General features: G+C 41.3%; 1 protein-coding gene across 1 annotated transcript in view; it reads left to right on the top strand.

Moving 5' to 3' along the window:
• manbal (mannosidase beta like) overlaps positions 1 to 25,453 on the top strand; it is a 50,714-nt gene that overhangs the window by 6,162 nt on the left and 19,099 nt on the right. The window contains exon 2 of the mRNA XM_072556444.1: positions 10,667 to 10,905. Within this exon, the coding sequence (XP_072412545.1) occupies positions 10,667 to 10,905 (239 nt within the window). The remainder of the gene's footprint in view (positions 1 to 10,666; positions 10,906 to 25,453) is intronic.

Here is a 25,453-nt window from a genome sequence, read left to right as displayed (position 1 = left end):
TGGTGTCATCTGCAAACTTACTAACTGTACCTCTTAAGCTCGCATCCAAATCATTTATGTAAATGACAAAAAGTAGAGGACCCAGCACGATCCTTGTGGCACTGCACTGGTCACAGGCCTCCAGTCTGAAAAACAACCCTCCACCACCACCCTCTGTCTTCTACCTTTGCTCAAGTTCTGTATCCAAATGGCTAGTTCTCCCTGTATTCTGTGAGATCTAACCTTGCTAACCAGTCTCCCATGCCTTATTGAAGTCCATATGGGTCACATCTACTGCTCTGCCCTCATCAATCCTCTTTGTTACTTCTTCAAAAAAAAACTCAATCAAGTTTGTGAGACATGATTTCCCATGCACAAAGCCATGTTGACTATCCCTAATCAGTCTTTGCCTTTCCAAATACATGTACATCGTGTCCCTCAGGATTCCCTCCAACAACTTGCCCACCACCCAATGTCAGGTTCACTCGTCTATAGTTCCCTGGCTTGTCCTTACCACCCTTCTTAAACCTTAGCCAAAATCCAGTCTTCAGGCACCTCACCTATGGCTATTGATGATACATATATCTCAGCAAGAGGCCCAGCAATCACTTCCTTAGCTTCCCACAGAGTTCTAGGGTACACCTGATCAGGTCCTGGGGATTTATCCACCTTTATGCATTTCAAGACATTCAGCACTTCCTCCTCTGTAATATGGACATTTTTCAAGATGTCACCATCTATTTCCCTACTTTCTATATCTTCCATATCCCTTTCGACAGTAAATACTGATGCAAAATACTCATTTAGTATCTCCCCCATTTTCTGCCACTCCACACAAAGGTTGCCTTGCTTATCTTTGAGGGGCCCTGTTCTATCACTAGTTACCCTTTTGTCCTTAATGTATTTGTAAAAACCCTTTGGATTCTCCTTAATTCTTTGCCAAAGCTATCTCCTGTCCCCTTTTTGCCCTCCTAATTTCCCTCTTAAGTATACTCCTACTGCCTTTATACTCTTCTAAGGATTCACTCGATCTATCCTGTCTATACCTGACACATGCTTCCTTCTTTTTCTTAACCAAACCCTCAATTTCTTTGGTCATCCAGCATTCCCTATACCTGCCAGCCTTTTCTTTCGCCCTAACAGGAATATACTTTCTCTGGTTTCTCGTTATCTCATTACTGAAGGCTTCCCATTTTCCAGCCGTCCCTTTACCTGTGAACATCTGCGTCCAATCAGCTCTTTAAAGTTCTTGCCTAATACCGTCAAAATTGGCCTTTCTCTAATTTAGAACTAATCCACTCCTGCTGACTACAGTGATCACTTAGCACTTTGGGGTGACATGGTGGCTCAGTGGTTAGCACTGCTGCCTCACAGCACCAGGCTCCCAGGTTTGATTCCAGCCTTGGGCAACTGTCTGTGTGGAGTTTGCATATTCTTTCCATGTCTGCGTGGGTTTTTTCTGGGTGCTCTGGTTTCCTACCACAGTCCAAAGATATGCAGGTCAGGTGAGTTGGCCAGGCTAAATTGCCCATAGTGTTCGGTGCATTAGTCAGAGGGAAATGGGTCTGGGTAGGTTACTTTTCGGAGGGTCGGTGTGGACTTGTTGGGCCAAAGGACCTGTTTCCACACTATATGGAATCTAATCTAGTTGTTTAAGATATTTTAATCCCTCCTACAATTTTTCTTAAATTTTGCTTTTTAGAGACTCATCATTTTGTAGCTTGCATTTCCCTTTAATGTGTTTATTGCTATTTTTAAAAGTCCCCTTTCCTGGAAGTTTTGCCTTTTCTTCAACCTTATTTTTATTTTAAATATTGTTTAAATAAAAGAAGGAATAAAACTATAATACTGGCAAATGAAGAAAGCCAACAATCTTTTAAAGGAAATGCTGCAGATTTGTTAAGTTTTAACTTTCATGAAAACCTTCGATATTTGTTTGAGAAATCTTCCCATTTTGTCCAAAACAATTTTCAACTTACTGAGGGTACATTTGTTACAGGATTTCTCTGTTTCTAGCCATTTATCTAGCCATTCTTTCTCTTTTTTATTATCACTTGGTTCTACTTTTTGATACATAATGTTCTCCTTTCTCTGTTACTTCAGATTATTAATGTATTGAGACAGATGGTATGATACTTGGATGGGAACTGTTCATCCTGCTTTTTTGTTATTACGTTCATGGGTCTGTAGACTTGCAAGTAACCCCAATTTACAAATGAAAAGTAGTGTCATGCAGATTATATCTTGAAAAGAATACAAATAATCCACTATTGTCAATTTGAACTACCTATTGCTTCACAGATTGCACAGTGACTTGGCAGGCAAACCTGCTCATCTGCTGGTGTTCAGCTCCTGAACAACCATAGTTCCCTAAAGTACAATTTGATCGAAACATCTAAAAAGTACAGCATCAACCACTCATTAATTTCATACTAAAGCTGTGAATCTGAAAGTCTTCTCAGAGGAAAAATTCATATTGAAGTTGTGGTAGAGGTGACATATTTGGCTTATCTACTGCCATCAAAAATGAGAGGATTGTAATTGGTGTCATTTTTACACAATATCCAGATTTGGTTACAGAATAATTGACTTGAGATGTGATGGACACTTTGTAATTGTACTTCCAACTTCTGAAAGTCAAAATATAAGTTTGTTTTCAATTAATTAACGTTTACATTTTAATTGTTTAAGCATGTTCCAGCTGGTTGAAATGATCATCTGTATGGCAAGGAGAAAGTGAGGACTGCAGATGCTGGAGATCAGAGCTGAAAAATGTGTTGCTGGAAAAGCTCAGCAGGTCAGGCAGCATCCAAAGAGCAGGAGAATCGACGTTTCGGGCATAAGTCCTTCTTCAGGAATGAGGAAGGTGTGCCAAGCAGGCTAAGATAAAAGGTAGGGAGGAGGAACTTGGGGGAGGGGTGTTGGGAATGCAATAGGTGGAAGGAGGTTGAATGCGACAGGTGGAAGGAGGTTAAGGTGAGGGTGATAGGCCAGTCAGGGGGTGGGGCGGAGCGGTCAGGAAGCAGATTGCAGGTCAAGAGGGCGGTGCTGAGTCCGAGGATTGGGACTGAAATAAGGTGGGGGGAGGGGAAATGAGGAAGCTGGAGAAATCTGCATTCATCCCTTGTGGTTGGAGGGTTCCTAGGCGGAAGATGAAGCGCTCTTCCTCCAGTCGTCGTGTAGCTATGGTTTGGCGATGGAGGAGGCCAAGGACCTGCATGTCCTTGGCAGAGTGGGAGGGGAGTTAAAGTGTTCAGCCACGGGGCAGTTGGGTTGGTTGGTGCAGGTGTCCCAGAGATGTTCTCTGAAACGTTCCGCAAGTAGGCAGCCTGTCTCCCTAATGTAGAGGAGGCCACATCGGGTGCAGCGGTTGCAGTAAATGATGTGTGTGGAGGTGCAGGTGAATTTGTGATGGATATGGAAGGGTCCCTTGGGGCCTTGGAGGGAAGTGAGGGGGGAGGTGTGGGTGCAAGTTTTGAATTTCTTGTGGTTGCAGGGGAAGGTGCCGAGAGTGGAGGTTGGGTTGGTGGGGGGGGGGGGGGGGGGGTGGTGTGTGGACCTGACGAGGGAGTGGTCTTTCCGGAACACTGATAGGGGAGAGAAGGGAAATATATCCTTGTTGGTGGGGTCTGTTTGGAGGTGGCGGAAATGACGAAGGATGATACGATGTATCTGGAGGTTGGTGGGGTCTTAGGTGAGGACCAGTGGGGTTCTGTCCTGGTGGTGATTGGAGGGTAGGGTTCAAGGGCGGAGGAGCAGGAAGTGGAGGAGATGCGGTGGAGAGCACTGTCAATCACGTCCGACGGGAAATTTTGGTCTTTGAAGAAGGAGGCCATCTGGGTTGTTCGGTATTGGAATTGGTAATCCTGGGAGCAGATGCGGTGGAGGTGAAGGGATTGGGAATATGGGATGGTGTTTTTACAGGGAGCAGGGTGGGAGGAGGTTAATCTAGGTAGCTGTGGGAGTCGGTTGGTTTATAGTAAACATCCGTGTTGAGTCGGGCGCCCGAGATAGAAATGGTCTAGGAAGGGGAGGCAGGAGTCTGAGATGGTCCAGGTAAATTTGAGGTCATGGTGAATGGTGTTAGTAAAGTGGATGAATTGTTCAACCTCCTCGTGGGAGCACGAGGTAGCGCCGATACAGTCATCGATGCAGTAGAGGAAAAGGTGGGGGGTGGTGCCAGTGTAGCTGCGGAAGATGGACTGTTCCACATATCCTACGAAGAGGCAGGCATAGCTGGGGCCCATGCGGGTGCCCATGGCTACTCCTTTGGTTTGGAGGAAGTGGAAGGATTGGAAAGAGAAGTTGTTCAGAATGAGGACCAGTTCAGTCAGTCGAAGGAGGGTGTCAGTGGAAGGGTACTGGTTGGGTCGGCAGGAAAGGTAGAAGCAGAGGGCTTTGAGGCCTTTGTGATGGGGATGGAGGTGTACAGGAACTGGATGTCCGTGGTGAAGATCATGCTGGGGAAGCGAAAATCATGGAGGAGGTGGAAGGCGTGGATGGTGTCCCGAACGGTACTGTCCCCCTTAGTCCAAGAACTTCCCACCTACGTTCGGGACACCACCCACTCCCTCCACCTCCTCCATGATTTTTGCTTCCTGGCCTTATCTTCACCATGGGCATCCAGTCCCTGTACATCCCCATCACGAAGGCCTCAAAGCCCTCTGCTTCTTCCTTTCCCGCCGACCCAACCAGTACCCTTCCACTGACACCCTCCTTCGACTGACTGAACTGGTCCTCACTCTGAACAACTTCTCTTTCCAATCCTCCCACTTCCTCCAAACCAAAGGAGTAGCCATGGGCACCCGCATGGGCCCCAGCTATGCCTGCCTCTTCGTAGACTATTCCACATATCCTATCTTCCGCAGCTACACTGGCACCACCCCCCACCTTTTTTCCTCCGCTACATCGATGACTGTATCGGCGCTACCTCGTGCTCCCATGAGGAGGTTGAACAATTCATCCACTTTACTAACACCTTCCACCCTGACCTCCAAATTTACCTGGACCGTCTCAGACTCCTCCCTCCCCTTCCTAGACCATTTCTATCGAGCGACCGACTCAACACGGACGTTTACTATAAACCAACCGACTCCCACAGCTACCTAGATTAACCTCCTCCCACCCTGATCCCTGTAAAACACCATCCCATATTCCCAATTCTTTCACCTCTGCCGCATCTGCTCCCAGGATTACCAATTCCAATACCGAACAACCCAGATGGCCTCCTTCTTCACAGACCGCAATTTCCCCTCAGACGTGGTTGATAGTGCTCTCCACCGCATCTCTTCCACTTCCCGCTCCTCCGCCCTTGAACCCCGCCCCTCCAATCACCACCAGGACAGAACCCCACTGGTCTTCACCTACCACCCCACCAACCTCCAGATACATCGGATCATGCTTCGTCATTTCTGCCACCTCCAAACAGACCCCACCACCAAGGATATATTTCCCTTCCCTCCCTTATCTGTGTTCCGGAAAGACCACTCCCTCCGCGACTCCCTTGTCAGGTCCACACCCCCCCTGCCAACCCAACCTCCCCTGCAACCGCAAGAAATGCAAAACTTGCGCCCACACCTCCCCCCCTCACTTCCCTCCAAGGCCCCGAGGGACCCTTCCATATCCAGCACAAATTCACCTGCACCTCCACACACATCATTTACTGCATCCGCTGCACCCGATGTGGCCTCCTCTACATTGGGGAGACAGGCTGCCTACTTGCAGAACGTTTCAGAGAACACCTCTGGGACACCCGCACCAACCAACCCAACTGCCCCATGGCTGAACACTTTAACTCCCCTCTCACTCCGCCATGGTCATGCAGGTCCTTGGCCTCCTCCATCGCCAGACCATGGCAACACGACGTCTGGAGGAAGAGCGCCTCATCTTCCGCCTAGGAACCCTCCAACCACAAGGGATGAATGCAGATTTCTCCAGCTTCCTCATTTCCCCTCCTCCCACCTTATCTCAGTCCCAACTCTCGGACTCAGCACCGCCTTCTTGACCTGCAGTCTTCTTCCTGATCTTTTCGCTCCCACTCCCTCTCCGGCCTATCACCCTCACCATAACCTCCTTCCACCTATCGCATTCCCAACGCCCCTCCCCCAAGTTCCTCCTCCCTATCTTTTATCTTAGCCTGGTTGGCACACCTTCCTCATTCCTGAAGAAGGGCTTATGCCCGAAACGTCGATTCTCCTGCTCCTTGGATGCTGCCTAACCTGCTGTGCTTTTCCAGCATCTCTATGGCAAGCAAGGTTACCCATGTAGTATAGTGGTAGTGTCCCTTCCTCTGGGCCAGGAGGCATGAGTTCAAGTCTCACTTGCTCCAAAAATGTGTAATAACAACTCTGATCAGGTTGATTGGAAAATACCTATTGGCTAACAAGACTGATATGATGTGCAAGGAGGTGTTTAATTTTACAAGGGCAGCTGAATTGTTCTATAGGAGCAGCAGATGGAATTCAACTTAGATAAATGTGAGGTGTTGCATTTTGGTAAGGCAAATCAGGATAGGACTTGTACACATAATGGTAGGGTCCTGGAAATTGTTGCCGAACAAAGAGACCCCAGTGGTGAAGGTTCATAGTTTCTTGTAGGTGGAGTCACAAGTTGAATAGTGAAGAAGGCATTTGGTATATTTGCCTTTATTGGTCACTGCATTAAGTATAGGAGATGAGATGTCATGTTGTGGCTGTTCAGGATATTGGCTTTTTTTTCTGGGCGGCACGGTGGCACAGTGGTTAGCACTGCTGCCTCACAGCGCCAGAGACCCAGGTTCAATTCCCGCCTTAGGCGACTGACTGTGTGGAGTTTGCACATTCTCCCCGTGTCTGCGTGGGTTTCCTCCGGGTGCTCCGGTTTCCTCCCACAGTCCAAAAATGTGCAGGTTAGGTGAATTGGCTATACTAAATTGCCCATAGTGTTAACTGTAGGGGAATGGGTGTGGGTGGGTGCGCTTCGGTGGGTCGGTGTGGACTTGTTGGGCCGAAGGGCCTGTTTCCATGCTGTAAGTAATCTAATCTAATCTAATATCCCTGCTATAGGAAAGATGTTGCTAAACTTTTAAAGATTTACAAGAATGCTGCCAGGTTGGAGGATTTGAGTTATAGGGAGAGGCTGAATAGGCTGGGGCTAATTTCCCTGGAGCACCAGAGACTGCGGGATGACCATTTAGAGGTTTATAAAATCATGAGGGGAATGGATAGGGAGCATAGCCAAAGTCTTATTCCCAAGGCAACGGACTCCAAAACCAAAGGGCATAAGTATAAACTGAGAAAGGAAACATTTGAAAAGAGACCTAAGGGGCAACCTCTTCACAGAGAGTGTGGTATGTGTGGAATGAGCTGCCAGGGGAAGTGGTGGAGGCTGGAACAATTACAACATTTAAAAGGCATCTGGATGGGTACGTGAATAGGAAGGGTTTAGAGGGATGCGGGAACTAGATTAATTTAGGATATCTGGTCAACATGGATGGGTTAGACTGAAGAGTCTATTTCTGTGCTGTACAACTCTATGACTTTCTTATTCTCATCCAGAAATTATCCTTCTCATACGCTGGTTCAGATTATCTCTGTGTGAGCTCTCTGGCATAGCCCACTGTTTTCACAAAATTTCAAATGAAACTGCTGAGTTTAGCTAATGCTATCAGGTAGTTGGGGGCTCTAGGTAACACTCATGCAAGCATCTTTCCAAGCTTATTAAAACTGATTTACTCCACACCTGTATCCCAGCAAGGAATCAGTGCAAAGATCGTTTGGGAAGTAATTCTAAAAAGTGAAACACACAGTAAAGAAATGTACATCTCAAAAAAAAAAGGAAAACATTTATATCAAATGGCCAAAGGTCATTTTTCCATATCCAACTCTATACAGCTGCTATACATTAGATTAAATCAAACTGACCATAGAGCTTCAATGACTCTTCATTCTAGTGCCTACAGGGCGCCTCTGGCTATCATACTGACTGCCAAATGGAGTCATATCACTTCCGAGTCATTCAACAAGAGAGATCTGGGAAGAAGACTCACCCATATCTGGTGCTGAAAGCTGAAGCAAGAGATTTTTTTGGGGGGGGTTATCCAACACGCTGAGTGTTGGTGAGGACGTATTCCTGGTTGAAAGAATCAAAACCTTTTGAGTTTAAAAAACTGAGGAGTTGCCAGTGACCTAATTACTGAAAGATCATTTAATTATTTTCAGAAGGTTGCATGAGAGTACTTTATTTAAAAGGACCCTGGAAGATTCACTCTTGGGGAGAAGCTGCTGTTAAAGTTGGAAGGAGCTTGGAACTTTGTACAAAAGACTACATTTCTTCTCAGGCTGTGATGTATAAATGGTTTTAGTTGTGTTAGTTAATGGGCACAATATCGTTTTTTGTAGTTTAGTGTAATAGATGCCTACTACGAATTGTTCAGTTGATGTTGGCTTTAATTTGTTTTTCACACTAGAAGTCCTAAAATATGAAATCTTGTCATGCAATTCCATTTTGTTGGTTACTGTGAAATTTATATCACTTCCAACAACTGAATGTTTAAAAGGTTAATGGGATGTGGGCATCAGTACTTATTGTTCAACTTGAAATACACAGAGGGTAGTTCAGAATTAACTGCATTGCTGAGAGTCTGGAGTCACATGTTGGTTCAACCAGGTTAGGATGACAGATTTTATATCCTAACTTCATGTAGTACATTAGACTCGCTTTTTATTCCAAATGTTCCTTGATTTTAAACCTCACCATTTGCCATGGTGGGATTCAAACCAATGTCCCCAGAAAATTCCTCTATGTTTCTAGATTACTACTAGTCCAGTAGTATTGCTACTACAGCATCATTTCCTTTTAATTTCCAAATGAATGAGGAATTTCCTGTGTTCAGAAATGAATGACACTATTGTTTTGAATCAAATTTACTGCTGTATTGTTCTGCTGAGTGCATATTGCTGAATTGGTGTGTCATCCATTAGGGGTGCAGACTGCAAGCATGGATATTTGCTCCCAATGCCATTTTTTTATCCATTTGGAGAGATAAGTTGCACAATTCAGTAAAAGGAGACAGAGAAATCTTTAAACTTAATACTGCTTTTCAAACTTTACTTCTGTAAGCAACGTGATGAAGGCGGAGTGGTAGACATTGTCTGTCTGTGTGGACATCAGCAAAGTTTTCGACAAAGTTCTGCATGGTAGACTGGTTAGTAAGGTTAGAGCACATGGAATCCTGGAACCAGTCAATTGGACACAAAGTTGGCTTGAAAGTTGTGGTGGAGGTGGCTTTTTGGACTGGAGTCCTGTGACAGCAGTGTGCCACAAGGATCAGTGCTGGGTCCACTGCTTTTCATCATCCATATTCACATCCAAATCTTTTATATAAAAGGTATGGTTAGTACGTTTGCAGAAGGTGTAGTGGACAAAATAGGTGGTGTAGTGGACAACAGAACCGTAATTAGATGGACCAGTGAGCCGAGGAGAGGCAAATGGAGTTTAATTTAGATAAATGTGAGGTGTTGCATTTTGGTGAGGCAAATTTAGGACAGGACTTATACAATTAATGGTAGGTCTCTGGGGAGTGTTACCAAACAAAGAGACATTAGGGGATGCAGATTCATATTTACTTGAATGTGGAATCGCAGGTAGACAGGATGGTGAAGAAGGTTTTTTGGTATGCTTGCCTTCAATCATCAGAACATTGAGTACAGGAGTTGGGATGTCATGTTGCAACTGTACAGGATATTGATGAGGAACCTTGATTAACCAAAGGACATGGGTGTGAAGTATTTCATTCGGTTAATCGAATGTCGGATAATCAAATGCTGGATAACATTGTTAGCCAAACATTGGGACTTTGAGATCTTGTTTGGGTAATCTGAAATTCAGTTAATTGAACGCTGGATAATTGAGGCCCCCTGTACATAGATGTTGCCAAGACTGGAGGGTTTTTGAGTTATAGGGAGAGGCTGAATAGACTCTGGCCTTTTTCCCCTATGCATTTGGAGGCAGAAGGGTGACATTGTAGAGGTTTATAAAATCATTAGGGGCATGGAAGGGGTAAATAGCCCAGGTCATTTTCTTAGGATATGGGAGTCCAAAACTAGAAGACATAGGTTGAAGGTGAGAGGGGAAAGATTTAAAAAGAACCTGAGAACCTTTTCATGCAGAGGGTGGAGCATGCATGGAACAAGCTGCCAGAGTGAGTGATGGAGGTGCGTACAATTACAACATTTAAAGGGCATCTGGATGGGTATATGAACAGGAAGGGCTTAGAGGAATGTGGCCAAATGCTGGCAAATAGAACTAGATCAGATTGGGATATCTGGTTGGTGCAGACAAGTTGGACCGAAGAGTCTATATCCGTGCTATATGACTCTATGACTGTGCAAATATTTCTGGATTCCCATAAGCTCCTTGTCTAATATTTTGCAGTAAATCAAGGGTTTTACAAAAAATGTGTTTATGGAGGTGCAAAAAGAAAAAAATCATGAACTGTTCAATGGAGAAATGAAATCTGGTAATGGACACACAACAATTGACTGAATGTCATTAGGTGATTGTCCATGGAAAATGTATACATCAAATTAACTCAATATGTGAATTTTAAGAGAAAACTGGGTATGAATTTTATAAATGTTTTTAGGTTACAATCTCCCCCCCCCCCACTAATCATGCACTTCTCTGTTTTCTGACTTTTCCCCCTTAGATACGCAGTGTGACAAAAAAAACTCCATTAGAAACAATTGTGAAGCACGTCCAGAAAGACAAACCATAATTCAGGATCACAGCAGAAGAATGGCCAGCGAATTTGATCTGTCTCCTCCAGAAATTCCGGAACCAACCTTTTTTGACAATGTCTTGCGTTATGGCTTGTTCCTCGGGGCAATTTTCCAGATTATCTGCATATTGTCTATCTTGTTACCTTCTTCTAAATCATCGGAGCCAGTAAGAACAAACTTACTCACTTTCCTTCTTACTTGAAAGGATAGTGCTTCTGATATGAAGGGGATCAAGAAGCCGTTGTTGGCTCCATTATTCATTATAGTTAATTTAACAATGGCTTTACCATGAAATTTTCTGTTTTAAAAGAATAATCTTGTGCTTATTGCATGAATCTCAATTGATTTAGTTGCTCGTCATACTCTTTCCTGATATATCATATAGCGGTTAATTGTATTTTCATCTGTCTCATTTTTGAAAGATGGCAGAGGTTGTTTTGAGGGTGAAATATTTTTCTTGATGTTGGAATGCTGCCTGAATTAAGTTAGGGTGGTTATGGTCCAGGCCAGACACCCCTCAAAACATTTTAAGAAAGTAGCCAAGAACCTAACTTTTCTTGTTGTTTTAAGCTGATGTAAGGTGAATATTCCAGGGGCAACGCAGCTGGTCAAACCACTCCGGTTTTAAACAAAACAGGACTTATTTACACACATGAACAAAAGAAAACCAAATTTAGAATAGCATAACAATTTGAAAACCCAACCAACACAAAGACACAACTTAACAAAGAGCTGTTCCGATTTCCTGTAACATTCCATAACACCCCTTGGCAAAAAAGTAAATTCAAACACAGGTTCTTAGAGGGGAGAGATCGCAAAGAGAGAGAATCAGCATAGAGCCGTTTCTTTGGGTCCCCAGCCAAAAACTAAAACCAAACCAGAAAAAACCCTGGACTGGGAGAACCAGCCACAACACTGTCATTGTACATGTGTTTCAAAAAAAAAACTTTAAAAGCCTTTTCAAGTAGATACATCCAGACATAGCGGAACCTCTGCCTTTATGACATATCTTGAAAAAACACCACGGGCAAAATAACCTTATTAAAGGTGCAGCATCATCACCGGGTTAATGAGAGTTTTGCCCCCAGGCCTGACCATGCCGTGACATTGATCCATTTCCTGGGTATACTAGGAAGGATTCCTGAGATCTTGGCATTCTCCAGTGGGAGTCCACCAGTTCTTTGGTGTGGTGTTGCAGTGTCCACTCATCAGCATTGTTATGGGACAAAGCTACCTCCACTAAATGAATTGGCAAGAGATTTTAATTGAGTACTGAAAGAACCTTCTAACCATGCAACAGATGAGAGAAGGACTCCAAAAAAGGTTTCCCTGTTTTCCTATCGCAGAGTTATAATAATCCATGCTCTTGCTGCCAATAGGGCTCAGAATGCCCTCCCTTTATTATCCTTCCCTCCATCAGCACCTTGAATGGAGGAAATGTAGTTGAAATCCTAATTCTGTCACTATATTCACCTAAACGAGCAAGCAGCACTGGGGAACAGACGCGCTGATTGAAGAGGCAGTGATTCAACAAGATGTCATCTTTCCCCATTCTCTCTGCTTACCTTAAGACCACCTGTTTTTGGATAATAATCGAACAGAAACCCGCCTAGGCTTGTCTTCCGCAATAAGGAGGAAGGTTATTTGTCGCTATTATAAGTGGCCTAGCAAGCCCTTAACTTGGTCAGAAGCCTGGGAGAATGATGATGCCTGAATTGTTCACTTGGCCAAAGGGGCAGACGTTAATCGATCAGCACAGGTTTTGAAATGATGGATCTGGGTAATAACAGGTTGTATGAACCTAGCACTTCAAGAATCATCAAAGAAGGAGACTGTCCCACTTTTGGAATATGAAAATGTTGAACATATTTGCTTACAAATTGGCATATATTTACAAAGTGTTTTTTTCTCAGTGCATATTTGAAGAAGATTGTAAGTTCTAGTCAGTCAATATTTGCCTTGGCAGGATGAAAATCATTTGAGATTGCAATATAGTAACAGCTGGAAAAGCAAGCAATTAATTCACTTTCCTGTCTGTCAGTCAAGAAAATTCCACTTCCAATTCTTAAAGTGTTTGTATGTGAATATAAAGGAACTTGGATTCAAGTCACCACAGGTCCCGAAGCATTACAAATTTAGTAATTTGTGATTAAATCCACAGCCAAACAGATGACCAGAAAAGTTAATGTTCTGATAAGCCTTTTGGTGCAGTGAGTAAGAACATGGGCATGTCTTGCCAACTGAGCAAGTATTAGAATTACATATGGAAATGTTCAAACCCTATTTATGAACCAACCCACTAGAAGGAGGATTTGGAGGACTGCTGATTCAGAACAACATTTTTTAAAAATGACTTCCTGCTTAATGATTGACTTTTTTAAAATTACATATGATTTAATAGGATATACGAAAGCTTTTGAGCATGAGGAAATTAAATATAAGGATACAGTGAACCTTTTAAACAAGGGAAGAGTTAGATGGAGCAGGAGAGGGTTGAACATGCATCAAAGGAGATAAGGAAAGAAAGCTTGCAAGACTTGAATAAAGCTAAATAAAAAGAAGTGCATGTTTGTATGTCAGTAAATAGTTCTAGTTTACATGTTAACACGCAATTGGATTAAGCCTCAAGGTATCCTGGCTGTTTCCAAACAGAACTCTCAAAAATGAGTAAATGGTTAGGAAGTTCCTAACGTTATCAACTTGTGGAGCCAGCCAAATAGCTAAATTGGGCTGATTAAATCTCAGATCACTTCTCAGTAAGATGAATTCAGCTTTAGATGAATTCACATTTAAGAAAGAGAAAATCTGTCATCTGTATTTTTCTGCAATTAATTTACTGTGTGTCCAAGGATGCTGAGTGAGGACAGGATTAGTTCACAGTAATGCTCACTATCTGAACTCAAACATTGACAATGGCACTTGGTGGAGCTACCTACTGATTGCAGACAATAGTAAAGTTGTATGACATTTGAAATCAGTGCCTTCAATGAAAAAATAGCTCAGAGTTAAAAAGAGAGAAAATTGATGAAATGCAAGATAAAGAACTAAAAGAGGAAACTTTGTGATGCTTCTTTATAATGACCACAGCACTTTATTTCCACTTCCTGTTCTGTCATTATACAGTCTTCACTCTTTATAGTGGATGTATTCAAATTATTCTGATTTTCCCATTAATCAGTGGACATTTAAGGTTTAAAGAACCCAGATAAACTCAACATATTTGCTTTTGAAATCTAAATCTGTTCGAAGTCCAATACTTCGTCAGCTCACAAAATTATAGGAAATAGCTTGTAAGCAACTGTATGCCAGACAGATCTGAAGCATGACCCAACATTCAAATTAGTTCTTACAGAAGACCTCTAATCATTGATGACAAAGGGAATGATTGTGTCTCATTAGTGTTGTCTTTCTCAAAAGTCTCAGGCCAGTAATTACGCCGAGATACAAATAGCATTGAGGCACTTAACTCCTCAGTTGAATATACAACAATGCTCAATTGTCAGTTGAACTGCCAAAATCACGAACATTTTATATGTAAGTGGTGGCTTTGTAATTGATTTAGGTAAAGTAATGCACACTTCTAGTTTTCCAATTATAGACCAGTGTCCATAAGAGTAAATGCTGGGGACTGTATCTTCAGGAATAATGCCACAAAGTGGATGAGATTAGTGAATAGTGTGGATTATAAATTCACATGAAATTGTAAAATACAGGCTGTATTTAATTTATAAATATACATTTTAAATCTTCCTCCGTCTTCTATGGAGTTTAGAAGAGTCAAAGCTGACTTAATTGAAATATATAAAATCCTGAGGGAACTTGACTTGAAGAATGTTGAAAGAAAGAAGTCCCAATCTAAAGAAGAGATGAAGGAACTTTTTTCTTCTTTCTGAGGGTTGTGAATGTTTGGAATATGATTCCTCAAAAGGCAGTGGATGCAGAATCTTCAGGTTGGGATAGATAGATTCTTGATTACCAAGGGGATGAAAGATTATCGGGACTATGCAGAGATATGGAGTTAAGGTTAAAATCAGATCAGCCATGACCTTATTGAATAGCAAAGCAGCCTCAAAGGATTGAGTGGCCTACTCTCATACCTTGCTCCTATGTTTGTATGTTCAATCTTGCCTCTCCTCACCTGAGAATAATGTTTTGGATTGTGTTCTCTTGATAACTCCAGTTCACTGATACTTCATTGCTCAAGCAGTTACTTTTCATATCCAAAGCTAAGTGTCAGTACATACTCAATCATATAGTTCTCAAATTACATATCAGTATGTTAAATAGGATTCAAAATGGACCTGTTGGCCCCTCGATCCTGGTCCACCATGCAGTAAAATCGTGGCTGATTTGTTTGTGTATCAATTTCCACATTCTGATCTACCTCTGGTCCCCTTGCCTAACAAGAATCCGTCTACCTCTGCCATAAAAAATGTTTAGTAGCCTGATCTCTGTCAACTTGGGATCAATTAATGATCTAATTGTGAAGGCTTTTCAAAGGAAGAGTGATCACAGCATGCTGGAACTTCAAATTCAGTTTGAGGTTGAGAAAATTACATCCCACAATAGTGTTCGAGTGTTTAACAAAGGTCATGGCTGATTTGTTTGTGCATCAAATTTCACATTCTGATCTACCTCCTTTAACCTGTGGTCATGGAGATGAGGGCCTAAGTGGACTGGGCAGAAAGACTAAAAGGTAGGACAGTTGATAAACAGTGGCAGACATTTAAGGAGAAATTAATTCCTTCCAACTTTTAAAAAAAAAAATTACGGAGAGAAAGAAAAATTGTAAATGGGGGAGAAAGCATCCATGGCTAAGCAAGGAGGTTAAAGATAACAAATGGGTAAAAACTAAGGTGTACCAGATTGCAAAGGGCAGTGGCAGGCTGGAGGATTGGGAAACATTTGAAGACCAACAAGGCCTTAATAAAAAAAAAATAAACAGAGCTAAGATTAATTGTGAAAGCAAACTCGTCTTACAAGAAAAGGAACCAATAGCAAAAGTTTCTGTATAAAAAAGGAAGACAGGAGCTAAAGTGAATGTTGGTCCTTTAGAGGACTAGACTGTGGAGTTAATAATGGGGACTACCGAAATGGCAGAGATGCTAAATCAATAATTTGCCTTAGTTTAGTGGTGGTATATCTTGAAACAATCCCAATCGTAGATAGTTGAAACTATCCCAATAGTAATGGAGGTTATAGAAAAGGAAGAACTTAAAACAATCACCATCGCTAGGGAGACACAACTGCAAAAACTATTGAGACTGAAAGTAAGCAAGTTCCCAGGGCCTGATGGCCTATATTCTTGAGTCTTAAAGGAAGAAATAATGGTTCAACTGATTACAATAGTTGAAAGATCCATGGATGTGGGCAAGGTTCCAGTGGAATTGAAAAATTCACACATATTCCCTAATTCCAAAAGGATGAAATGGTGGCAGTGGTTCACACACCAAGTAGGAAACAACAGACCAAATAGTTTAACATCTGTCATTGGGCCATTGTTGGAATCCATTATTAAGAAAGTATTAATGGGATATTTGGAAAGTCAAAACACAAAACCATGCTGATTCTTGATGGACTATGAAGGGTAAATCATATTTTACTAATTTTCTAGAGTTCTTTGAAGATGTAACAAGAAGAATGGGAAAATGGGATTCCTATAGATGTAGTCTGTCTGTACTTTCAAAGGGCAATTGAAAAAGTGATGCACAAATGATTAATGCACAGGGTGAGATCACATGGGGCTAAATATTGATCTGTATAGATGATTGAATAACCGACAGAAAGCATAGGATTGGGATAAATGGGTTTTTCTCTGGTTGCCATTCTGTAACTAGCAGGGTGCAGCGGGGTTCAGTCTTTTAAGGCCCCAACTATCTACGATTTATATTATTGACTTAAATTTACTATCGCCAGATTTGCAGATGACACTGAAATAGGTGGGATAGTAAGTTGCAATGAAGAAATGAGAAGTATACAAATGGGTGTAGATAGATAAATGCACCCAACATGTGGCGGATAAATTTTAATATAAATGAAATGTGAGCTTATCCATTTTGGTCTGAAGAATAAAAAGGCAACTTGTTAATCAAAATGGAGAGAAATGTCAAACTATGCAAAGATCTGGGTGTCCTTGTGCTTGAGTCGCACGAAGTGAGTATGTAGGTACAGCAGGTAAGGAGAGCAAATGGAATTTTGGCATTTATTGCAAAATAAGTCAAGTTTAAAGAACTGAAGTTTTGTTACAATCATACAAAATATTGATAAGACTGCACCTGGAGTGCTTATGTAGTTTAGTTTTGGTACCCTAACTTGATGGAGGATATAATTGCATTGGAGGCAGTTCAAAGATGATTCACTAGATTAATTCCAGAAATGAAAGGCATGTCTTGAGAGGAGAGATTGAGCAGGTTAGTATGATGAGAGGAGATCTAATTGAGGTATATAAGAAACTAAAGGGGATTGACAGAGTAGATCAATGTTTCCCCTTGACGGGTAATCTAGACTGAGAGGTCATAGTTTTTGGATAAGTGGTGGCAGATTTAAAACCAAAATTTGGAAGAATTACTTCTCTCAAGGTGTCATGAATCTGTGGACTTCAGTACCCCAGATAGTGGACACTGGGAGCTTTTTAAAAGTTAGAGTTATGGGGAGGGGGCAAGAACGTGAATTTTGAGCTGGGATGAGATCAAGCATGATCATATTAAATTGTGGAGTAGACTGGAGGGACTAAATTGCTTACTCCTGCTCCTTGTTTTTGTGTTCTGAAGCAGAGAGTTGCAAAGTCACACAGCCATGTGAGAGAAGGACATTTTCCTTATCTACTCCTAAAAGGACAACTTCTGATTTTAGTACAGTGTCCCCTAGTTCTGGACTCACCCACAAGAAGTAATATCCTTTCCCAATCTGCCTTGTTGGAACCATTCAGGATCTTACACCTTTCAATCAAATCACCCCTCACTAGTCTCCCACCAGTGGAAACAAGCCCAATCTGTCTAACCTGTCCTCCTATGTCAAGCCACTCGTTTCAAGTATGAATCTAGTAAATCTCCTTTGGACTGTGTCCAATACGTATGCATCCTGCTGTTAATAAAGAAACAAAAACTGCAGATAGTATTCAGGATGCAATCTAATACCCTGTAAAACTGTAGTATAACATGCATACTTCTATGATCAATTTCTTTCATAATAAAGGAGAGAATTTCATTCGCCTTCTTACCTTATATGCTGTATCTGTAGTGACCTTTTGTGACCTGTGCTAAAATAGCTAAATCCCTCTGCACCTTGGAATTCTGCAGTTATTCTCCACTTAAGTAATAGTCTGTTTTTCCATCCTTCCTGCTACAGTAAGCAACTTACATTTTCTCACATTATATTCCATCTGCCAGATTTTTGCCTATTCATTCAAAGCATTGAAACCTCTCTGCAACCTCCTTATGTCTTCTTCATGAATAGGTTAAGTCAGTGTATGTGTTGACCTTATGGTGTAATTATGCACTTGCAGGAATGGTTACTGGGTAGTGATCAGAAGCTGCTTCTCTGTCATTTTCTTTCCCTTCTTTTTGCCTTGGAATGCTGAAGTGAGTTTTCATGCCCATTTTGCTATGTGGCTGGAAGTGGCTAACTCAGCACAAGCTGGGTGACCAAAGCTGGGAACCTCTGGAAGAGAAGTGACAATGAATTAAACCCCTGGCTTTGACAGGCAGTACTGAGCCACAATAGATGCTTATTACAGCTTTGATCTAAATGTGCAATCATTTAGGCATTTCCTTTGTACCTGAGATTGTCAAGGAAAGATGCGTATTTCAGTCTGAATATTGACAAAATATAGTGTGTTTTATGAATACAATGTCTGAATTCAATATTTGCTTGTGTTTGAGATAGAACTAAGTTTAAAAACACATATGTGGTGTCATAAACATTTAATGTCAGTGTTTGCTCTGGAATATTTGATGATTGAGCATATTTCATTCCAGGTGAATTCAATATTGGTAACTCAGTACATTTAAATAGTGATGGTTTGTAATATCCTTTGAGTGTTTTTCCCATTACTTCTCGTTATCTTTTTTACAGAACATAGTGAATCAGAAAGTTACAGTCTGTTTATTTCATAATATTTTATTGCTTTGTTTCTTTGGTAAAAATTTGTGTGTATAGTCAGCTGTTGATGCATGGCTGCTATCCAGGAGTATGAACTTAGCTGTTATCACCTGACCAGTTTCTTATCAATGATACAAAAGCAAAATATGGGCATCTGGAATCAAAACAGAAAATGTTGAAAATAAAAGGTTTGACAGCGTCTTTGGTTAGAGAAACAGTGGTAACATTTCAGGGTGAAGAACTTCCATTGGAATTGGCAATGCTTAGGCTTTAAGCAAGTGCAGAGTGCAAGAAAAGAGCAAGGGGATAAATGAACAAGATAGAGGTTCTGTGGTGTGATGGAGAGAAGAAGATAATGTTAAATAATGAGGATTACTGATACTAAAGCTGATTTTGAATGAACAATTGGAAACGTTGCTAAAATTGGCGTAGCTTTGACCAGCAAAACTGAGCTAATAAGTCATTAACAGGAGGCAGACTGCTCATTCCCTGTCACTAGAAAGAAAGTTTGTTAGAGTATATCGAGCTCCAAATAAGAGCACCTCTTAGCCGTAATGTGTCCTGGATGGGCTAACTTGTTTCATGGGTTGCTTCCACCATCAGTGGGAGGAAATCCAACCCTTCAAATCTGCCAGCCAATCCAGCAGCTCCTTCATTCCAGTCACTGGCTGAGCTCAGGAGTGGGCACTACTGGGACTCCAGGAAGGTGCCCCAAAAGTAACATGGCTGCTTCATAATGGTAACTCACAGGGCTTGAGTGCAGGGCACCTGGAAAGGAGGACGTGGGTAACATCTTAGATGACGGTGGGAAGGAAGGTAGTTGCCTTCATTGTGGACAGTGGTCACATGAATATAATTAATTTACAATCAACATTAAAGGAGTATGCAACAATGAGGCAATAGCATTATGGTAATGTTGCTGGTTTAGTAATCCACAACCAGGTTAACTAGTTTTATGGTAGGAGATAGACTATGGTGGTGCAGCGTTTATTGGACTGGAGGCGTGTCACCAGTGGTGTTCCTCAGGGATTGGCACTGGACCCACCTTTGCATTTCATTTATACAAATGATTTGGATGAGGATATAGGAAGCATGGTTAATATGTTTTCAGGCGACACCAATAATACTGGTATAGCAGACAGTGAAGAAGTTTATCAAAGATTACAAAGAGATCTTGATCAATTGGCTCAATGGGCTGAGGAGTGGCAGATGCAGTTTAGTTTGGATAAATGCAAGGTGTTGCATTTTGGTAAAATAAACAAGTTCAGGACTTATTCAATTAATTGTAGGATTCTGGCATTGTTGTAGAACAGAGACACCTAGGGGTTCAGGTAGTTTTTTTCTTAAAAAGAACACGTCATAAGAATTGATGTAGCGGAATCTGTTTGAACACTGTTTTGAAGGGAAAGAATACCATAACAATTCAACTGGATCTTCCTCGCAAAAGAAATATTTCTGACTCTCAGTTTTGAAAAAGAAGTGATTGAAACCATGGAGTCAATCTTTGATTTTCTTTGTCTTCTTCCGTAACTATTTCTACCAGAGCTGCCGTTCCATGGTAAGATGTACTTTAAGCCCTTTTTCACATCCCCTGAACTGATTGTTTGAAAATAGTAAGAAATTTGCAACCTTTAGTTGACTCGAACTCATTGAAGGAAGTTGGCAGGATAGACGCTACAATGTTGTTTGTCCTTGCCTGAGGAATTTGGAATACAGGGGCATTGTTTCAGGATAAGGAGCTGAGATGAGAAAATAAAATTCCACTTAAAGGGACGTATTTTTGCAATACTCCACTTCCAGAGGTTGTGAGTGCTCCGCCTCTGAATATTTTTAAGGCAGACACAGATGGGGACACATTCAACGTGTCAAGGAATCAATGTAAGAAAAGGCTAAGAATTGGAGTTGAAGCTGAAGATCTGAATGATCTTACTGAACTGTGGAGTAGGCTCCTGGGGCCATGTGCTTTGCTCTTCCTCCTGTTTTTTTTTATGTTCTCACCATCAAGCGCTCAAACTACAGAGACTATGCTACCAGTCCTAAAGCCTTCAAGCTTGTGATTAAGGAATGGGAATTTAGACAGACATGAAATTTTATGTGGTCTCATAAAAGTGCTAGGTTTATGTGACGCAGTGAAGTATTGAATGAGTTATGCAGGAAGTAAAATACAAGAATAATTTGCATTGTTACATTAAAGGGCCCAAATTTTCATAGGCATATACCAGCACAGAAAATAGAAGCACGAGTAGGCCATTCAGCCATTCGAGCCTTCTCCACCATTCAGTATAATCATGGCTGATCATCCAACTCACTGCCCTGTTCCTGCTTTCTCCCTATCCCTTTACTTCCTCAAAACAGTCAATGTTTTAGCCTCAACCGCTTTCTGTGGCAGTTAATTCCACAGGATCACCACATTATGGATGAATAAATTTCTCCACATCTCAGTCCTGAATGGCCAATCCCAATTCCTATACTGTGAGCCCTGGTCCAGGACTCCCCGGGCAACAGGAACATCTGTGTTTTATCTGTATCGTACTGTTAGAATTTAATAGGTTTGTTTGAGAACCCCCTTCATTCTTCTAAACTCCCATGAATATAGTCTTAACCGATCCAGTCTCATTTCTGTGCCAGTCCTGGAATTCTAGGGAAACCTTCATTGAATTCTCTCCATAACCAGAACATCCTTCCTCAGATAATGAGACCAAATTTATGCTCAGGAGGCCAGATGTGGTATTACAAAGGCTGTGTAGAATTGCAGAAAGACATCCCTGTTACATTTCTCAAGTCATTTCATTATGAAGGCCAACATACCATTTACCTTCTCCACCTGCATATTTACTTGAAGTGACTTATGTACAAAGTCTCCCAGGTCTCATTGCACTTCCCCCTCTTCCAATCTTCTGCAATTTAGATAATAAGCTGCCTTCCAGTTTTAGCTACTGAAGTGGATAATTTCATATTTATCCACATTATACTTCATCTACTGTACCCAGTATAGTATCAAATCACACTGAAGTATCTCTGCATCCTCCCTAACAGCTCAACCTCCCTCTCAGCTTTGCATCATCTGCAAATGTGGAAATATTACATTTAGTTCCCTCATCTAATTAATTAGTTTATATTGGGAGCAGCTAGGTCCAGACACTGATCCGGGTGATACCTGCCTATCACTACCTGCCAACTCAGCGAAGTGGGAAACCTGGGGAGTATCAGTAGATTCTGAAGTGCTAAAGGCAACTCTTTGGTGGGAATAAAAATAGAGCAGGGAGTGTCCTACTGAAATTTTGGGGCTTAAAGAATATTTATGAAATCATGTTAATCTTCTAATACATGCTTTGTTGAATTTTTGTCCAGTTAAAGCTTTTATTTAAAACATGAAACATTCTCTCAGTTAATAACCGAAAGTTTGACTTTATGTTCCCCTCAAGCGCACATTGAAATTGTTGAATGCCTTTACTTCTATCATTCCTGAAGGCAGTGATTTTCAGGTCATTGTTACTCCCTCTAAAAGAACGTGTTCCTCACAACTCCCTTTATCTCTTTACAAGATCATTTATTCTGTATTCCCCTAGGTCTGACATCATCAGTTGGCAACAGCTTTTATTTGTTACCTCATGCAAATCTGTCATTATCTTGTATACTTCCAGTGGAAATCTTGTCAACCTTCTTTATTTAAGGAGGACAACTCCAACTTCTCCAAACTCATTGTCCAAGCCAACTAAATTCTCTCATCTCTGGGACCATTCTGGAAAATCTGTTCTGCACCTTTTCAAGGACCCTGGCATCCTACTCAGACTAGAACTGACTGCAGCACTCTAGTTGTGGCCTAAGCAGAACTTTATAAAAGTTAAATAAATTTTCCAAATTTTATATTCAATATCTCTATTTGTGAAGCCCAACATCTCATGTGCTAATTATTTATCTCAGCATGTTCTTTAACCTTCAGGTTTGTGTGCTGTTTGGTGTCTGTATATTGTAGAACTGCATCATGAACTATATACTTGCTTCCCCTAGTCCTCCCAATAGCCTCACAGCACCAGGATCCTGGGTTCGATTCCAGCTTCTGGTGACTGTCTGTGTGGAGTTTGCACATTCTCTGTGTGTCTGCATGGGTTTCCTCCAGGTGCTCAGGTTTCCTCCCACAGTCCAAAGATGTGCAGGTTAAGTGAATTGGCCATGCTTAAATTGTCAATTAGGTGCATTAGTCAGAGGGAAAAGGGGTTTGGGTGGGTTACTCTTTGGAGGCTCGGTGTAGACTTGTTGGAACGAAGGGTCTGTTTTCACACTGTAGGGAATCTAATCCAATCTAAATTGTGCCATCACTTACTTCATTGAACTAAATTACGAGTTATCTGTAACCATCTGTAGAGATCTGGAAAAGGTGTGTTTTGATCAACAAGTAATCATTGACAGATCTTTCTCAGTAAAGAAGACCACTGTTCATTTCATCAGAGTTACTGCCCAGACAATAAATGTTGGTGCAGCCTGATTGATTTATACATCTAAATGAGCTTCCTCTTTACAAATTGGCTGCTACTGTAAAGTCGCACTGTTTTGTATGTCCACCCTTTTGTAAATTTGTTTATCCTCACGATACTTACTGTGTACTTTTTTTACCAGTTGCAGTTCCAGCATTTGCTTTTCACTGTTTTCTCGGAACGTTGCAGACAGCAACATTTTCCAGAAATGCATCCATTGCAAACAGTGAGATTTTACTGTATGTTTCTTATGTTAGTGCAGTAACTACATTTTAAAATTATATAATTAGCTTTAAAAAGCTTTGAAAAGCTTGGTGTCCATAAAAAGCGCTGTGTTAAATACAAGCTGGTCTTTTGCTTTTAATGCAGTGACATTCATTTGAAATACATGTTCTTAGTTTGACACCAGGGTGCAGTAGAGTCTTACTTATTTGATTGTATCACAATGAAGTCGGGCTATAGTGGAATCAATGTTGAGGGATAAGCTGATTCAATAGAATACCTTTATGCATAAATCAGCTTCTAAAATTGAATTTTTTTTTGCAATTTCCATTCAAATCAAAGAAGTTTTGCCAATGTGTTTTAAAAATTTTATACTATCATGAGTACACCTTCTGCACAAATGAGAAGTATTTAATATGTCATGCAAAAACATTCAGCATTACATCTCCAATGTGACTACCAAGCACGCTGTACATTTTAACAATGACAATGTAATGTAAAAATGATTGTGTCTGTTATTTATCACGAGGGGAACATCTGAAAAGAGATTTTCATGATTACATCATTATAGTTCAGAGTTAGAATATGCTTAAGTAATTATATATTTTTATTGCACTGAAATATTCATGTGGACCTAAAGGGTGAAGTCCAAAGTGATCAGAAGAATTTATATGTATGGAAAAATTAGACATTTTATGTTGTGGATATTAATGACAATTCCAATAATTTGTGATATCTAGAATGCACCATGTACTGATTATATGTTGTATCAAGAATCCACCACCAGAGGGCTGTTTTGGTTCAGTGGTAGTGTCTCTACCCCTGAGTCAAAAGGCCTGGAATCAAGTTGCATATGCTCCAGAATTATGGAATACCAACCGTTAATAAGTAGATTAGAAAGTATCTGAATCAACAACTTGACTTGAATCTGAATGTATTACACACCCTAATGAAGTACTTGCCTTGGTGCATGCGACATGCACAAATATTTTTACATAACTCGTTCAAACAAAAGTCTGTAAATCTATTTCTTCTTTTTGTGTAGAATATTAACTATGTGTTGGGTGATGCTTATTGTTTTCACTGGGAAGCAATAATGCTGGACGTGCTGCTGGAGATGTTTAGTATCTGCCCAACTGAGTTAGTATCACGAGAACGATCTGACACTTCTTAATCAGTGATAGTCTCAAGCCTTAACTCCATGCTTCTCTTTCATTTTGTTCTGTTTATTCACAATGCCCCCAGCCCCACTCCTTCCTGACTTTTGTAGGGTACTGAGCCATTGGAATTTGCACATTCCCCCAGTGTCTGCATGGGTTTCCTTCAGGTGCTCTGGTTTCCTCCCACAGTCCAAAGATGTGCAGGTTAGCTGAATTGGCCGTGCTAAATTGTCCATCGTGTTCAGGATGGGTAGGTTAGATGCACAAGTCAGGGGAAAAGTAGAGTAATAGGGTAGGGTAATGGGTCTAGGTGGGTTACCCTTCAGAGGGTTGGTGTGGACTTGTTGGGCCAAAAGACCTGTATCCACACTATAGGGATTCAATGCAATTGTTGTGGGGTGTCTTCCAATTCTTCTGTGTTACTTGGCTAAGACAGAAATGGTCAGGCTACTGTTTAACTTTGAAAGCTTCCCACTAGGCTTTATCATACCTCTGCACAGTGTTCTTCCAGCAGTGATCAATGGATTCAGTGATCGTTTTCTCACCATTCACAATGCAAACCCTTTCCCATTTCAAAGCACAGCTGAGGGACTGTTATAATTTTTTTCTGCTGCTGATCCAATCTGCAAACTAGCCTGGTTGCACTCCATAGACAAAAGACCAAAAGAACTGCAAATGGTGGAAATCAGAAACAAAAACAGCAATTTCTAGAAAAAAAAAGTCAGCAAGTCTGGTAGCATCTGTGGGGAGAAATCAC

This window comes from Chiloscyllium punctatum, chromosome 37, assembly GCF_047496795.1.
Source record: "Chiloscyllium punctatum isolate Juve2018m chromosome 37, sChiPun1.3, whole genome shotgun sequence".
Lineage (NCBI taxonomy): Eukaryota > Metazoa > Chordata > Chondrichthyes > Orectolobiformes > Hemiscylliidae > Chiloscyllium > Chiloscyllium punctatum.
This window is presented reverse-complemented; position numbering and strand designations above follow the sequence as displayed.